General features: G+C 42.0%; 1 protein-coding gene across 1 annotated transcript; it reads right to left on the reverse strand.

Moving 5' to 3' along the window:
• Positions 1–6,233: 6,233 nt before the first annotated feature.
• Positions 6,234–16,915, reverse strand: LOC129814509 (inhibin beta A chain-like). The gene is made up of 2 exons (XM_055867674.1): positions 15,749–16,915; positions 6,234–8,517 (listed from the first exon to the last, which is right to left on the reverse strand). Exons 1-2 carry the CDS (start codon positions 16,251–16,253, stop codon positions 7,679–7,681), a joined length of 1,344 nt encoding a protein of 447 aa, XP_055723649.1. The 5' UTR covers positions 16,254–16,915; the 3' UTR covers positions 6,234–7,678.
• Between the last annotated feature and the right edge of the window lie 1,066 nt (positions 16,916–17,981).

Below are 17,981 nucleotides of genomic sequence, written 5' to 3' on the forward strand. Positions count from 1 at the left end.
TACTACTTGACTAGCAGTGGGATTTCATAATGCACGTTACCCGACTGCACTTAAGTGAACCTGCAAAGCAACTCAGCTAAACCGATGGACAAAGTTCATTAAAGCTATTTTGGCTAACACATTGTGTGCAGAGAGGAAAAGAGGGGCGAATGCTGATAAAGAAAAAAAGTGAATGCGGATCTGGTGGCGACAGGTTCGAAATAAAGTAAATAAGGAAGGGATTCTGCAAACAGTCAAAGTGCACTGACCTTATTAGCAGGTTGGTCAACGCTGTTGACGGAAACACTTGGTTGAATTGGTCGCACACTATGCCAGCCCAGTGAGTTGGTGGTAACAACAATCGGTGGAGACTAAAGATCCTGAATGCCAACCAATGTGTCCGGCCTGAGACATGCCATTAAGTTATCCTGACACTCACACCTCACCATTGTTACAACCCCCCCTCCTTCTCCCTTTATTGTCACACTGAGTGCTAATTCTGTCACCAAATCAAGGAAAGGCCAAGTGTTTACTACAGTATATAAACATGATTTTATTTGTCGGAAAAGTTCAAAAGTAAAATGATAAAATACAACATCTCTAATGAAGCTTTTTTTTTTTATATAATTGTACAAGATAACAGACATAAAAAAAATATTCCCAAACCCCTTCCAAAAAATACGTAGTTAAATAACAAAGTTAAATGAAATACCCTAAAATACAACTTCACTGTCATGTGCTCAAGAACCAGGATGTAAATGGTAGTGAAATGCTTACTTGCAAGTTCTCCTCAACAGTGCAGTACACATGTATCAAAAAAATACACAATATCAAGAAATGTATACACCCTATGGGACTCACAAGACGCAAGCCTCCTTATTGTCCCTAGAATCTCTAAGCAAACAGCTGGAGGCAGGGCTTTCTCCTATAAAGCTACATTTTTATTGAATGGTCTGCCTACCCATGTGAGAGATGCAGACTCGGTCTCGACCTTTAAGTCTTTACTAAAGACCCATCTCTTCAGTAGGTCCTATGATTGAGTGTAGTCTGGCCCAGGGGTGTGAAGGTGAACAGCAAGGCACTGGAGTGACAAACCGCCCTTCTGTCTCTGCCTGGCTGGCTCCCCTCTCTCCACTGGGATTATCTGCTTCTGACCCTATTACGGGGGCTGAGTCACTGGCTTACTAGTGCTCTCCATGCCGTCCCTAGGAGGTGTGCGTCATGTTGTGTCAGACTTTTTTTGCTCTACTCGACTTGAGTGGGTTGATTCACTTACATGTATTTATTTATTTAACCTCTCCGGGATGGCCAACATCCAGTGAAAATGCAGAGCGCCAAATTCAAATAAATTACTGTAAAAATTCAACTTAAAGCTACACTTGTTGTTAATCCCACCACAGTGTCTGATTTCAAAAAGGCTTTACGACGAAAGCACACCAAACGATTATGTTAGGTCAGTACATAGTCACAGAGAAACACAGCCATTTTTCCAGCCAAAGAGAGGAGTCTCAAAAAGCAGAAATAGAGATAAAATGAATCCCTAACCTTTGATGATCTTCATCACATGACACTCATAGGACTTCATGTTACACAATACATGTATGTTTTGTTCGATAAAGTTCATATTTATATCAAAATTTTTTTGTTTACATTGGCGCGTTATGTTCAGTAATGTTTTGCTTCCAAAACATCCGGTGATTTTGCAGAGAGCCACATTAATTTACAGAAATACTCATGATAAACATTGATGAAAATACAAGTGTTATGCATGGAACTTTAGGTAAACTTCTCCTCAATGCAACCGCTGTGTCAGATTTCAAAAAAGCTTTACCGAAAAAGCACACCATGCTATAGAATGAGTACAGCGCTCAGAGACCAAAACAAGCCATAAAGATACCCACCATGTTGTGGAGTCAACAGAAGTCAGAAATAGCATTATACATTTTCACTTACCTTTGATGATCTTCATCAGAATGCACTCCCAGGAATGCCAGTTCCACAATAAATGTTTGTTTTGTTAGATAAAGTCCATCATTTATGTTCAAATACCTCCTTTTTGTTTGCGTGTTTAGTAAAAAAAAATCTAAATTCACGATGTGCAGGCCAGACAAAATGTCAAAAAATTCCATTACAGTTCGTAGAAACATGTCAAACAATGTATAGAATCAATCTTTAGGATGTCTTTAACATAAATCTTCAATAATGTTTCAACCGGAGAATTCCTTTGTCTTTAGAAAGGAAAAGGAACGCAGCTACCTCTCACGGGCGCACGCCTGAGTGAGCTCATGGCACTCTGCCAGACATCTGGTTGAAACAGCTCTCATTCTCTCCCCGGTCACAGTAGAAGCCTCAAACAAGGTTCTAAAGACTGTTGACATCTAGTGGAAGCCGTGCAATATGACCCCATAGACACTGTATATTGGATAGGCAAAGACTTGAAAACCTACAAACCTACAAACCTCAGATTTCCCACATCCTGGTTCGATTTTTTCTCAGGTTTTTGCCTGCCATATGAGTTCTGTTATACTCACAGACATCATTCAAACAGTTTTAGAAACTTCAGAGTGTTTTCCATCCAAATCTACTAATAATATGCATATCTTATCTTCTGGGCACCTTATTCATCCAAGCTACTCAATACTGCCCCCAGCCATAAGAAGTTAACGCTCTCGGCGACAGATTCTTACAAGGCACCCGGACCTTCGTCCTCTATACCGCCGTCTCTTTTTCTTGCGAATGACAGGGATGAGGGCCTTGTCGGACGTCTGATATAAATCCTTCCCGACCAGCTCGTTGAAGAAAAAGTATTCCTCCAGCATGGAGGAATCGCTGTCCTGATATATAGAAGCTATTTTCGGTCATAAGACACAGTGGCAGAAACATTATGTACAAAATAAGTTACAAATAACATGAAAAAAACATACACAACGGCAGAATTGGTTACGGGATTGTAAAATGGTAGCTATCTCCATCTGCGCAATTCTTCTTGTCTTCTAATGGCACATTCACAACTCCTATTAATTTTATTTCGTCACGTGATTTCGTTCTTTCTGATCTGATCTTTTCACCCTAATTACTAGAAGTGTTTGTATGTGCATCCGCAACGTAAATTGGGCCACTCAGGAACGTCTCTTTTCATCATAAATAACTCCCTAGTCGTTGCCAACAATAGGCATACCCATAACATGATGCAGAGGAGTGGTACTCAGAATGTGTTGTGTTGGATTTGACCCAAACATAATTTTTTTTATTCATGACATAACGTTCATTGCTTTACCAAATGTTTTGCAGTTTTACTTTTGTGCCTTATTGCCAACAGGATGGATATTCATTATTCTGTACAGGCTTTCTTCTTTTAGAAAGTATTGTTGAGTAACTACAATGTTGTTGATAGATCCTAATTTTTTCTCCTATCACAGTCATTAAACTCTGTATCACAAAAAATCTGAACTCATCCTGAGGGGCCGCAGTTGCTCGCGGGTCTGCTTACCCACACCATTCTGCTGGTGGACTATACACACACCAGTCCAACACAGAATAGCTGCTTTTTAACATATTTCATTACAATTATTTGGAAGGAATACTATTTCACTCATATTGTAATTATCATAGAAATCTGGAAACACTGGACAATTACTTTAAGCAAATTTTTATTGGAACTCCTGTTAGCCTTAGCATCATTACATACATTCCCTCCCAGGATATTTCAAACCAGGGATCTGAAAAACAAGCACGTGCCAACAAGGGGCTTTGGGCCATCTTCAGAGCCAAGAGGTAGCACTCCTCTGAGGCCTGCTTGCCAAATCACTCCAATCATCCTCCTCCTTGGCATCTTATAAGGGGTTATCAGCGAGCACCCGAGTCTCTTGCCCTTGAAGCCTGTGAAATGTTTGCTGCTTGCCTTGTTTATGGTCAGACATGGCCCTGAAACTGCAGCTCAATGTCACTCACAAGCATCCAGCCAACCAGCTTTGTGGCAGGGCTAGTTTGTTTGTCAGGGAGTGTCCCTCGCTGGGGTTGCATTCCCTGCTGGTGTTGGCTCCACAGTAGCCACTTTATGTCCATGTGTCTAAGATAGCCTGCCGGACTTTTTGTGTAATTTTGTGCATTTTCTACCTTTTTCCCCCGTCATAAATTTAAAAGCATTGGATTTGGAGTTGACTGGAGGAAGTTTCAACCATTGTGAAATAAATGACGGGTAGTGTGCAAGTGCACGCTTGGAAGTTCGGGACATTGCCTTTGACTTTTAATGTCTTAATCTTCTTTCTTACATTGAAATAACTCCATGAATGATTTATCACCTCAACCAAATGTTTGAGTATAGTAGTTTGTCCTGTTAGCATTTTCCTAACATTAGCAACTAATTAGTTTCCATTCATTTGTGTCAGTACTCTACAAACATACCAAAAACTCTTAGCACATACACTACCAGCCAAAAGTTTTAGAACACCTACTCATTCAAGGGTTTTTCTTTATTTTTACTATTTTCTACATAATAGAATAATAGTGTAGACATCAAAACTATGACTTTTAAGAAGGCACACCTGTTAATTGAAATGCATTCCAGGTGATTACCTCATGAAGCTGGTTGAGAGAATGCCAAGAGTTTGCAAAGCTGTCATCAAGGCTACATTTACATTTAAGTCATTTAGCAGACGCTCTTATCCAGAGCGACTTACAAATTGGAAAGTGCATACATATTCATCCTGGTCCCCCCGTGGGAATTGAACCCACAACCCTGGCGTTGCAAGCGCCATGCTCTACCAACTGAGCCACACGGGTGACTATTTGAAGAATCTCAATTATAAAATATATTTAGATTTGTTTAACACTTTTTTGGTTACCACATGATTCATGTGTTATTTCATAGTTTTTTGATGTCTTCACTATTATTCTACAATGTAGAACATAGTAAAATAAAGAAAAACCCTTGAATGAGTAGATGTTCTAAAACTTTTGACTGGTAGTGTACTTCAATCAAACTTATTTAAGGTACTATATCACTCCGGCAACTGTAGGTCCTATAGATTACTTCAAGGAAGGGAGGAAGGACGGATGTGTTTTCAGAGTGTACAATCAGAGCCCTTGCCTCATCCAGATGCTTTCTACAAACATCGTGCCATAGCTGTGAAATTCTCCCCAGGAGCTGGCCATGTTCACACATGCAGCACATGGAACAGGAAACGCATCATTGCAGTCACTTCCTTCTAAACCAACGCAGCCAGCTAATATATGATTGCCATTTTCTATGTGTCTTCCCCAGAGTACAGAACTGTGAATGGTGCTAGTTGTCCTAGGTAATGGACTAAAACGCATGCTAAATAAAGAATCTCCATTGAAATAGCATTTCAAACCTTTACTTAGTAAAATCTGTGTCTGGGAAATCGGCTTTATGAGTACAGCCTTCGAATAAATGTTCCTAAAGGTTTAATGAGATGGCCATATTAGGATCTTAGAACATTATACTATAATGAAATTCAAGTTGCGTAGTAGGTTAGCAACTTGAACATACAATCAATAAAGAGATACTGCAAGATTCTGGCAAGCCGTTTTTTACTTACCCGGAGTCAGAAGAACTCATGGATAGAATTTGTTAGTCTGCGTGCAGTATGAAGGAGGTTTAGCGGTACTAGTGTTAGCGTAATGACTGGAAGTGTACAGGTATGGTAGCATACGCTTAATTGCCAGAATCTCACAGTATCCCTTTAAAATGAAATTGTCACGTTCCTGACCTGTTTTCCTTTGTCTTGTATTTATTTTAGTTGGTCAGGGCGTGAGTTGGGTGGGTTTGTCTATGGTTGATTTTCTATGTTGGGATTTTTGTGTTCGGCCTGGTATAATTCTCAATCAGAGGCAGCTGTCAATCGTTGTCCCTGATTGAGAATCATACTTAGGCAGCCTGGGTTTCACGTGTGTTTGGTGGGTGTTTGTTTCCGTGTTTGTGTTTTTCACCACACGGTACTGTATCTGTTTTCTGCACTTCGTTTATTTGTTTTGTATTTTCAGTGTTCAGTTTTTCCGTTATAATAAATCATTCATCATGAACACTAACCCCTCCGCGTATTGGTCCGATCCTTCTCGCCTCTCCTCGTCCGAGGAGGAGGAATATGACGATAGTCGTTACAGAAATGCTAAAGAATTCTGAGGTTTCCATAACTGCATTAAAATGCATTATACCTGGACGCTCTAAGTAAAGTGTTACCGATAACTGAAACAAAACACGACAGAAATAGTATAACGCATTGTGTTTAATGATGAAGCAAAAAATTGCTGCCAAATAAATTATATAAAAAAATATCCACAAGCAACAGTTCTGATTTGTACAACAAAGCAAAATAATTTTCAGTAACCCAAGTCTTCTCTTTTGTCATTGGAAGGATAACACGCCAAATTCAAACACATTCACTGATCTTTGTATGTTTGTCATTTATGACATATGTAATGTTATAAATATCATCATATATGTCATATGTTTGGAACACCACTGCTCTCCAATTTCAGTTTAAAAGAAGTGTTCAACAAAAGAAGCAGGAAAATAGTCATACCAAATTGATTTAACCATTGGAAGACATTTTCAGACTCTTTGAAGTGTTAGTTTCATAATTTTCATAGATTGGTTAGTGTTTTTTCTTCTTCTTTGTCATCACCAGTTGTTAGGAAGATTAATCAAGATGCTTTAGTAGAGAATGTCCTTCTGGTAAATGAATCATATTGAAAGCTAATGGTGCTCCCATCTTTGGCGTTACTTTGATTGAGAGACTATCCGTAGCTATAGTATGTGTTAAATTTGTCTTGTGTATTGTCTTCTCTTTAAAAAATAGTAACCTTTATTTAACTACGCAAGTCAGTTAAGAACAAATTCTTATTTACAATGACAGCCTACCAGGGAACAGCAGGTTAACTGCCTTGTTCAGGGGCAGAACGACATATTTTTATCTTGTCAGCTCAGAAATTCGATCCAGCAACCTTTCAGTTACTGGCCCAACGCTCTAACCACTAGGCTACCTGCAGTATCTCTTTATGCAGGCCCAAATGCCAGTTACCGTCAATGTGATCAAGCTGGCAAGAATGTTGGTATAGTGCAAATTTCAACATTCATTATTTTTATGTACAAAGACAAAGTAGTTCAGAAATGAATGACAATAATAATAATTATAATAATAAACCTTGTTAATAATTATATTAGTGTTTGGCTCCAGTAGCTCGTCAAACCTATGTCTTTCAAGTATCTTTCAACAATAACAATACAAACATTTGGAACACAGACACACATTTGGGAAAAAAAGTATAAAAAAGTCTACTTTGTATACAATTAAGAAACAAAACACATATAAAGAAACATTAACAAAAACACAACACAGCATAATACTTCATCAGTTGCATAGTTTTTTTTCAGGGAACTGTTCCATGTTCATTGCAGTGCAGAGTAGCAGGAATCACATTGCGCATAAACAGTGATAAGTAGTCCCACTCTCAGTCTCCATTTAACAAAAATATATGATGTATCTCTTTTTTTATCTGAAAGTGCCACAGAGACTATTCCGATTTAACGATACCCTGTCAGATAATAAGACAAAACAGACAGATCAGTCATTGAACTCCCCAAAAATGTATTGTCCGTCTTTCCAGTTAAATTATGTCCATCATACCAATGGTGACTTCTTATTATGGATGAGTCTTTACTACTCTGTACTGTCTCTTACGAGCAGCCGCACTCATCCACGATCATGTTCTGGATGTCCTTCTTGATGATCTTCTGCTCCTCGTTGTAGTAGAGCATGGACATGGCGCGTAGTCGCGTGGGCACGCAGCATGACTTGATGTTCTGGAAGGGCGGGTAGCCCCGCATGCGGTAGTGGTTGATGACAGTGGAGTGAAAGGACAGCGAGGAACCAGTGATGCTGGCTACATGGCTGGGGCAGTCACCCTCGCAGTAGTTGGCGTGGTAGCCCGGCGGCGCGATGATCCAGTCGTTCCAGCCGATGTCCTTGAAGTTGACATAGAACTGCCTCTTGCAGCACATGTGCATCTTGTCGTCGCACTCCAGGCCTCGTTTGGCACGGCGGTGAGCGTGTTCCTCCTCGCCAGGCCGCAGTACGACCATGAGGAACGGCCGGTGGGACTGTTCCCGCTCCTGTCCCGGTTGCTCGTCCTCGGTGGGGACCAAGACGGGTTTGGCACCCACCTCGGTGCACAGTGGGCAGGAGACTCGCAGGTCCAGGACTCTGCCACCGGCATCCAGCAGGGACTGGATGCTGCGTGGCACGGGAAGAGTATGCCAGCCACTGCGCCGTGTGTCCACCATCTTCTCCGACACCAACTCCTCCTCCTCGCCCTGGGTCTCGGTGGAGGTGGAGGCAGAGCCTGGAGCTTTCGGCTTCTGCCGGCGGCGCTGCAGAAGCTGGATGTTCACTTTTCCCTTGGCTCGCCCTTTCCCCTTGACCAGCTTCAGGAAGAGCCACACGTTGGCCTGCTCCACCACCGAGAGCTCGCTGCCCTCCTTGGAAATGTCAAAGGTCATGGCAGATGGAGAGTTGCCTAGAGCAGGAAAGGGAATAGGGCATTTAGTCATCACAATGAGAGCAATGCTTCAAATGTTCACAGTCATTTTGGTTAGGCAACGCATGCATGTTTTTGGGGCCCTGCTAAAAAAAAAAATTATGTTGAAAAAAGGCTGTACAGAAATGCTGACTGGAGCTGTGCCCCTTTCTGTCCAATAATGTAATTTTACGGAACCACTTTTGGCTTACGAGCCACACCAGAGGTAAAAGCCGCATAGCCTCTTTAAATAAATGTAAATGCTTACTCTGTGTATTAAATAGAGCTTTGGGCTAAAGGAGAGATACACTATATGACCAAAAAAAAGGTATGTGGACACCTGCTCATCGAACATCTCAATCCAAAATCATAGGCATTAATATGGAGTTGGTCCCCCCTTTGCTGCTACAACAGCCTCCACTCGTTCCACTAGATGTTGGAACACTGCTGCAGGGACTTGCTTCCATTCAGCCACAAGAGCATTAGTGAGGTTGGGCACTGATGTTTGGTGATTAGGCCTGGTCGCAGTCAGCGTTCCAATTCATCCCAAAGGTGTTTGATGGGGTTTAGGCCAGGCCTGTGTGCAGGCCAGACAAGTTCTTCCACACCGATCTCCACAAACCATTTCTGTATGGAACTCACTTTGTGCACAGGAAACAGAAAAGGGCCTTCCCCAAATTGTTGCCACAAAGTTGGAAGCAGAAAATTGTCTACAATGACATTGTAAATCAAATCAAATCATATTTTATTGGTCACATACACGTGATTAGCATATGTTATTGCGGGTGTAGCGAAATACTTGTGCTTCTAGCTCCGACAGTGCAGTAATATCTAACAAGTAACATCTAACAATTGACACAATATATACCCAATACACACAAATCTAAGTAGGAATGAATTAAGACTATATACATATGGACGAGCAATGTCAGAGCAGAACGGACTAAGATACAGTAGAATAGTATAGAGTACAGTATATACATATGAGATGAGTAATGCAAGATATCTAAAAATGATTAAGTGAATGAGATACCGTAGACAAGTATAGAAAACAGTATATACATATGAGATGAGTAATGCCAGATATGTAAACATTATTAAAGTGACTAGTGTTCCATTCCTTAAAGTGGCCAGTGATTTCTAGTCTATGCCTATAGGCAGCAGCCTCTAATGTGCTAGTGATGGCTGTTTAACAGTCTGATGGCCTTGAGATAGAAGCTGTTTTTCAGCCTCTCGGTCCCAGCTTTGATGCACCTGTACTGACCTCGTCTTCTGGCTGATAGTGGGGTGAACAGGCAGTGGCTCGGGTGGTTGATGTCCTTGATGATCTTCTTTTTGGCCTTCCTGTGACACCGGGTGCTGTGGGTGTCCTGGAGGGCGGGTAGTTTGCCCCCGGTAATGAGTTGGGCAGACTGCACCACCCTTTGGAGAGCCTTGCAGTTGCGGGTGGTGCAGTTGCCGTACCAGGCGGTGATACAGCCCGACAGGATGCTTTCAATCGCGCATCTGTAAAAGTTTGTGAGGGTTTTAGGTGACAAGCCAAATTTCTTTAGCCTCCTGAGGTTGAAGAGGCTCTGTTGCTCTGTCTGTGTGGGTGGTCCATTTCAATTTGTCAGTGATGTGTACACCAAGGAACTTGAAGCTTTCCACGTTCTCCACTGCGGTCCCGTCGATGTTAATAGATGGCTGCACCCTCTACTGTTTCCTGAAGTCCACGATCATCTCCTTTGTTTTGTTGACGTTGTATACTTTAACGTTAAGATTTCTCTTCACTGGATCTAAGGTGCCTAGCCAGAACCATGGAAAACAGCCCAAGACCATTAGTCCTCCTCCACAAAACTTTACAGCTGGCATTATGTATTGGGGCAGGTAGCGTTCTCCTGGCATCCGCCAAACCCAGATTCGTCCGTCGGACTACCAGATGGTGAAGCGTGATTCATCCCTCCAGAGAATAGGTTTCCACTGCTCCAGAGTCTAATGGCGGCGATCTTCACACCACTCAGTCAACGCTTGGCATTGCGCATGGTGATGTTAGGTTTGTATGTGGCTGCTCGGCCATAGAAGCTCCCGACCTAATCGTTTTTATTTTTTTATTTTTGGGGGGTTGAGGGGGGGGGGGGGGGGGGGGGATCTTGTGCAATGTTGGTTCCAGAGGCAGCTTGGAACTCGGTAGTGAGTGTTGCTGTGTGCTCGATTTTATACACCAGTCAGCAGCGGGTATGGCTGAAATAGCCAAAACCACTAATTTGAAGGAGTGTCCACATACTTTTGTATTTATAGTGTATTATGCATGCTATTGACAGTGGACAGTCCATTCTATCCAAACTCCATACTCTGTACAAGACTGTATTTGTTCAAGGTCTGTCATGTCTGATTAGGTGGGCTCGGATGTATCTTCCCCAGTCACTTTGGCATCTGTTAACTTTGGAAAGCAATGGGAGGGTTGTTATGAGCCTGGTTACACTTTATAATAACCTCCTAGTTACTTTCATGAATAAACTGTAGGTTTGGGTCCTGGAGATGCAGTGATTGGACATGTGTACGGTGTCCATATTAGGACAGCCTCATGGACACCAATTGGACATATGGCTATTGTTCACGCTTAAATGCTTAAAAAATCTACTATAATAAATGTTATACAAACTTATGAATTTAATGTTTATATTACTTGAAATAAATGTTTTCAAATAAAATACTAATGTACTCATCCTTATTCATGAAAGCTCTTATAAAGTGTTATTTCTAAAACAGATCCCCCTTTAATCTCATACTCTCTAACAAGCGTGAGTTAATCAGAGCGTGTAGGACATTCTAACCCAGTCCTGCAGGATCGAGAGGGCCTTTGTGGGTTGTTCACACACCACAGTCCTGGGTCATGTCCAATAGGGAGAAAACTTTTTGAAAGGAAGAGGTAAATACCTGAACTTGTCCAATAAGAAACGCTTGTTTAGACCTACATTTTTAAATGGACCCAGGAGTGGTGGCCTGTCTACAGAGAGCTACTGAGAAGTCTCTCGCCACTGTCACCATGCTGCAATTGAGACAAAGGTCAACCGTGTGCAACCCGTCACGTAACAACACACATCCCCATATGCCAGCCCATCTCACATTGCACACCTATTCTAAGGAAAGAGGCACAACGCTGGAAAGAGGCACAACTCAGACACTTCATTCAGGATAAAGTGGAGTTAGCCTACCCAGGAGCAGGTTAGAGCTGAAGGATTTCTTGTCATAGAACTGTACCTGCATGGGTAAAAGGTGAGCCACCTTGGTGTCAACGGTTATCCCAAGTTGAACTCAGAATTAGCTCGCTAACTCCTCTATCCCACGAAGAAGTATACCCCTCAGATTATGACATGGAATAACAACAGATAAATACTCTTTAGGTGACCACAACAATGGATACTTCGTCCTGGACTAAATTAAATTGTGCCCACGTATAGAATTCCTCCATTACATGTCACTAAATTAAAGTTCAACCCTCTCCTGTAGCACTTCCAGTGTCCAGTATAAGATAGCACTTCAAAAATGCGCATGAGGATCTGCAGCGCAAAAGTGGTTAATTATCTGTAATGTTATAACTATTAGTGTTCAATACTTTTAACACACACAGTGTTATTTTAACCCTCTAGTTTTTAAATACGTTTTAAAAATGTACACTCAAAAATGTCTATAGATACCCAGCTAGCACGTTTGGTTCCTTGAAAGTTGTGGGAACGTTCGTTTTTGGTTTCAAATTGGTTCTAGGAGCAAAGCCATATGTTTCCTGACCAGTAAAACTGAATGTGTTCTGGGACCATCTGAGGAATTTTCGTGCATAGCTGGTGCTCAGCGGTGTCCTGGGAATCGCACCAAATTTATCACAGACAAATAGGACAACTACTTTAGCTAACCAAACAAAGCACAGTTACCACCAAAACAGTCAGGGTTGTACATTTTTTGGGGGTGCTTTGGGTGCTTTTGTACTGAAAAGGGAGCAACTGATATCTCATATGGATATGGATATGCATGTACAGTAAAACCAAACAACACTACATTTATTCATACTTTTTCGACAACAGCAATCCCTCCCTCCCTAGCAAGGCTCTCTATCTCTTTTTCCTTTTACTTGTAATGAATGAATGAATAAACAAAACAGTGAGAATAGAATAGCTTGACAGCAAAGCGCCTCTAAATATATTTTGGCTAGATAGCGCAGCAGATAAAAAAAGAGAAGCATCTTCCAAGATATCTCAGTCGGCGAGGAAAGACCATCGCCACTACAGGAATGTCATTAACGATGTGTTATTGGTTCCTGACTATTCATTCAGAGAAGACAGTAGTGCTGATTGCTGTGAGAGGTGGCAGGCGCCTCTCTCTCTCCCTCTCTCTCTCTGTCCCCTCCCTTCTCACTATTTTGGTCCTCTCCCTCTCTCTCTCTTGGTCCCCCCTCTTTTTTTCTTTCTCTTTATACTCTCTCTTTTTCTTCCTCTCTATCCTCTCTCTCTCGCCCCCATCCCCATATCCACTTATAACCTCCACAGTAATTATTTGGCCCCAGATTTGGATGAATGAAGTGATTATGTACGGTTAGGAACCCCGCAGGTATGTCGGTCGGGCCCTTCGATCCCCCCTCCGGCGCATCGTTAATGCCCCCCTAATTTCATCGGCACTTTTTTTAATCCAAGGTTCATACAAAAGGGTGGTTATTTAAAGCACCAAGCCATTATGCACATTTATGTAAGCAAACAAGCAGGAGAAGAATGCGCTTGTCACACGCTGGTTGCGCCGCTCTGCTGCCATACACAATGGCCAGCCCGCAATCAGGAGAGCCTCCAGAATCAGAGCATCCCCCTCGTTGCGGTGGCGTGCAGCGCATGAGAGCACGCTGTTGCACGTGTTGTAGTTCCGATGCATTGTATTAAAACTTTCCTATTGTTGTTTTCGCATTGTTTTCTGATCTCATCTCTGATTCATCTACTTCACACCTGCACATGAAAACTCCCAACCATAGATGTGAACGTGGTTGATGTATCTCAATCAAGCTGTTGACCCGCTGTTGTAAAAGTCTGAAAACTAAGGCCTAAAATGCAAAAACGTGTCTACTTTCAGTTCCTACGCGCTGAACACAGATACATTAGGATACAGTTGTACTGTGAAGTTTTCTGTAGTGATACAAAGTGCCACTAGACTTCACCAACCAAATTCTGGGTATATATTAAACTGGGTTAGGTCTCATTCAGAGCCTGATCTTGTGGTAGCGTTGGTAGGACGGCAGTAGCTTTAAGGCCAATTACCCCCGACTGCCAGACAATTGATTCCCTGCAAACTCCCTGCCTAGGAATTCCCACAGCCAACAGCCTAGGTTTTTTTATACACACAATTACCAAGCGATTCAATCAAGCAGTATGCGGTACATTGGTTAATAGACCAATAACAAAGAAAGTTTCAAACCTCTGCCAATAACAGATAGTTTTCAGTTTCCCCTCCCAACTCAGAGCACTCCAAGCTAAATTCTTGCATGAGAAATATTTTTTTAGCAAAACTAATTAGAATTTTAATGGAAATCTATTACAGTAAGGTACTTAATTGTAACCCAGAAATGATTTGATATTGATATTTTAAAAAATGGCTGCATGGGGCCTTTAACGCTTACCCTAACCATAGCCCTAACCTCAACCCTTGCCGCAATCCTTGTTTTAAACCTAACCCTAGCCTTAGCAAGCAGTTGCTTATCAACAGATTGTTTGCTGATAGATTGGCCATCTGTAGATCATCTATATGGGACTATACAAATAAAGTGTGACCCAAGTCACTACCATGTTTAAATCGGCAAGTCCAACAAAGTGTGACCGAATTCGCTACCCTGTTTAAATTGACAAGACCTACAGGGGAGAAATGTATATGATTTTCCTGGATATGGCTATGGAGAAATGAATTGTTACCATTGATGTGCCCGCACACATCCACACGAACTCCAAGAGAGGAGGATGGAGGAACAGGCAGATGCAAGCACATCCTAAGACTCATGGTTATTAACACATTCACTAACACACAGGTTATTGAGCATTTGAGAGAATATGAATTCAGTCATGAATTATAGTCCATCTTGAACTACATTTATACACATCTAGCATGTCACATCATTTACAACTCCTTGTTCTTAATCTCATACCAACATTTCATGTAACCTTTATTTAACCTGGCAAGCTGGCTAAGAACAAATTCTTATTTCCAATGATGACCTGGCAAACATTTTTAGCAAAATCCTTAAGTCCCCTCTAGTAGCTGAGTACACACTGAAATCATTGGAGTCAAAAGCCGCATTCGACACTCGCTTAAGCGTGGGGAACTCGTGCTAGCTAAGGATGCCAAGGCACGTGGGTAGTGGGTGCGCATAACCCCCGAACGAAGAAATTGCAAAGGGACGTCAATAGTTTAATCTAAGCCGTGTTGACTACAAGTTCGAAGAGAAAGCCTTAAGCACCACAGACACACGTCAATATTGAAACAGACCCAAACCCAGGCACACACATTTAACACATGCAGGTAGCACGTTATTTTAATGCCCACTTGCAGACTTTTTCATTTCATTTTTAAATCATCACTGTATATCTAATAAATCACTGTGTGTGTTTATTTCATGAAAACAAATTCAAATTTATATTTTAATAATTTATTTCCACGAGCCTCCTTTTGCCATTGAAATGCTCAGTCTGATCGTGATGATACAAATGTAAATATATTTACATACACAGCTCTGATTGGTCGATAGGATCGTCTAGACTCTAGAGCCTACCCAGCTTAGATCTTCAAAGTAGGAGGATGCATATGCAAATAAAAGATGACTGGTCATTGGTCAGAATAATCAGATCAGATTGTGAAAAATTACATCCCACCTAAACAGGCTGAAAACCCAGGAGTTTTTTTAAGGCTCTTAAACTAAAAGGGTATTATCATAATTTTCACAATTTCAGAGTGTTATTTCAACCTCATAGTGTGAAAATAAAATTTGAAAAAGATGTAACTTTTTTGGGACTGCACTGCCCTTTTAAATAACTGTTTCCACCTGTTATTTATCAGGAAATAATTATGTGATAACAGTGAGTACTTTCAGGTACTATAACAAAGGATTAATGGTGCCGAGTGCGGCTTCTTTAAATGAATCAAACAAATCAAGAAAGTAATTGATGTTATTACTCTAACTGCTAACCACACAAACACACAGAGGCACACAAAATCGCTGACTCACCTGGCTCGGCAAAGGTGATGATCTCGGAGGGCGGCTCGGGCAGCGCCGCCCACTCACCGCCAGCGCCCCCCGGTCCCTCCTCCTGGATCTCCACCCTGCCGTCCTCACCCACACGGCCAACGTGTAACTTCTTGATGGCGTTGAGCAGGGCAGCGCGCGGCACCGGGTGCGTGATGTTGGGCCGTGCACTCAGGTGGAGCATGTTGAGGATGTGCCGCTTCACCGCTTCCACCATGTCCGTCTGGCCCGAAGTCTGAGCCAAAGCCAAAGACACAGATTCAGATGCTGATTCAAATCCAGGGGGGACCGGGTCATAACCCCTCCTCATCTGGGCCAGCACACAGGACGGACAGTGGGTCACCTGGGTCTCCTCCACCAGCCCCTGCTCTGGCATGGCCACATCCACCGCTGCCAGAGGTCCAGCCAAAGTAGGGGAGCCACATCCTGTCTGAAGCCTGGCCAGAAGCAACGCCAGCACCCCGGCCAACGCGGCTAACGAGGGCATCCTGTGCCACAGAACGCCGACTCACAGACGTGCACACAATCCTTGGAGAAAGGTGAGTAGAGGACAGCAGCACCCGCGGCAAGGGTGACAAAAGAGAAGCAGCACACCGGACAGCTCTCCTCACCTTATCTCTCCCGATTCACAAGGTGTTGATGGGGTTTCACCGACACCAACAAAGCACTTGTGTGGGAGACAGAAATAACAAGTTTGAGAAAAGTACAATCCTTCTCTGAGAGAGGTGCTGCTAGCTTCAAAAAGTTGGATGTTGGAAAGTAGAGATTTGAGACCAGGCAATGCCCTTGTATTACTCCTATGAGGTAAAGCACTTTACTATCTTTACTTGGTCCTCACAAACCAGGTCTTAGCTCCAGTCCTCATAAACCACTTCTCCTGTCAATTCCAGAAAAGCAAGCTCTCGGCTTTGTAAAACCATTCCTCCTGTTTTGATCCAGTTGGTAAAATAAGGTTTACTGTCTAAAAACAGAATATCTTGTCCAGTCTTTGTAAAAATGAAGTGTTTGGGAGAGTGTTCACTCTAGTTAAGTCCTTGCAAAAAGAAGTGTGGTGGTGTCCTGTCCTGCTGATATGCACAGCACTGGAGAAGCCTCAGAGAACTCACTATATCGGAGTTGAATGGCTTTGTAGAAGTGGGCAGGGTTAGAGTGCCTCTCACTCTCACCACTCTCTCTTTTGCCTCTCACTGTAATTATACCTCCCTCCCTTTCTTTATCCCTCCCTCTATACCCCCCATTACTACTGTGTGTTTCATTACTTCTGAATCACAACTATGTGTTCATCCTTTTAAATGTTATCTAACGAGTTCAACTTCAGGCAAACACAAGAGTCAGTCAGGTCACCTTCACAAGTTAGTCTATGTTTTTTGCTTTAATTTTCTTTATCTGTTTTGCTATCTTTCTATATAGTGTCTGCATTGGATGGTTTTTGTAGCATGCTTGTGGGGTTTTCTTGCACGTCACGATGGAGGAGGCGGAAGAGGCACTGTGTGCGCACTGAGTCTCCCTGATTCATTCATACCACACACCAACACACACACAGACGTGTTCACCCTCATCCACATTTTCACACACACACCCCAGCAAGCACATAACGTTCTGAGAACCATATGTTTCTTAGAGCTTGGTGAGAGCATTGTTGTCCTATGGTTATTTTGCATAAACCTTCCCACAGATATCTGTGAATGGTGCAGGATAGTTGCTTGGCTTTGGAACATTCTCAGCACATTTAAAAGAACCTCACAAAAAAAACAACGTATTTTCTTACTTTACTTTTCCTAAAAGTTTAAACATGTTTACATTTAAATTCAGTTTTGGTAATGTCCTAGGAACGTTCTCCAACTGGTTTGACATTCGTAGTGTTCTCAAATAGTCCAGGACACATAAAAAAATTACGTTTTTCAGTGGGAATTTCAGTACTTCAGCATAATGTTTCCTACAGGTTTCTTCGTGGCTCTTTTTAAAGTCGTGTTCTCAAATTGTTCTGAGAACTTTAAGAAAACCACAAGAACACTTTAGTAACGTTCAGAGAGTGCTCTAAGAATGTTATTTAAAAACGTATTCATTCCGTTCTCAGCATCAACAAAACGCTCTCTGTCTATCTTGTTAAGTGTGGTCAGGTGTGATCTTAATGAGTGCTTGTTTCTTTTGAAATTGGGTCTGTTTGAATAGACTAAAATGAACAGCTTTGTATGAGTACATTTTTTTCAAATAA

The sequence above is a fragment of the Salvelinus fontinalis genome, chromosome 17 (genome assembly GCF_029448725.1).
Source record: "Salvelinus fontinalis isolate EN_2023a chromosome 17, ASM2944872v1, whole genome shotgun sequence".
NCBI classification, from domain to species: Eukaryota; Metazoa; Chordata; class Actinopteri; order Salmoniformes; family Salmonidae; genus Salvelinus; species Salvelinus fontinalis.

Excerpts from the sequence above, each read along its gene's own strand:
- LOC129814509 (XM_055867674.1), bottom strand. The coding sequence starts at position 16,253 with ATGCCCTCGTTAGCCGCGTTGGCCGGGGTGCTGGCGTTGCTTCTGGCC. Across the intron at positions 8,518-15,748 it reads CATCACCTTTGCCGAGCCAG|GCAACTCTCCATCTGCCATG; the intron begins GTGAGTCAGCGA and ends TTCCTGCTCTAG.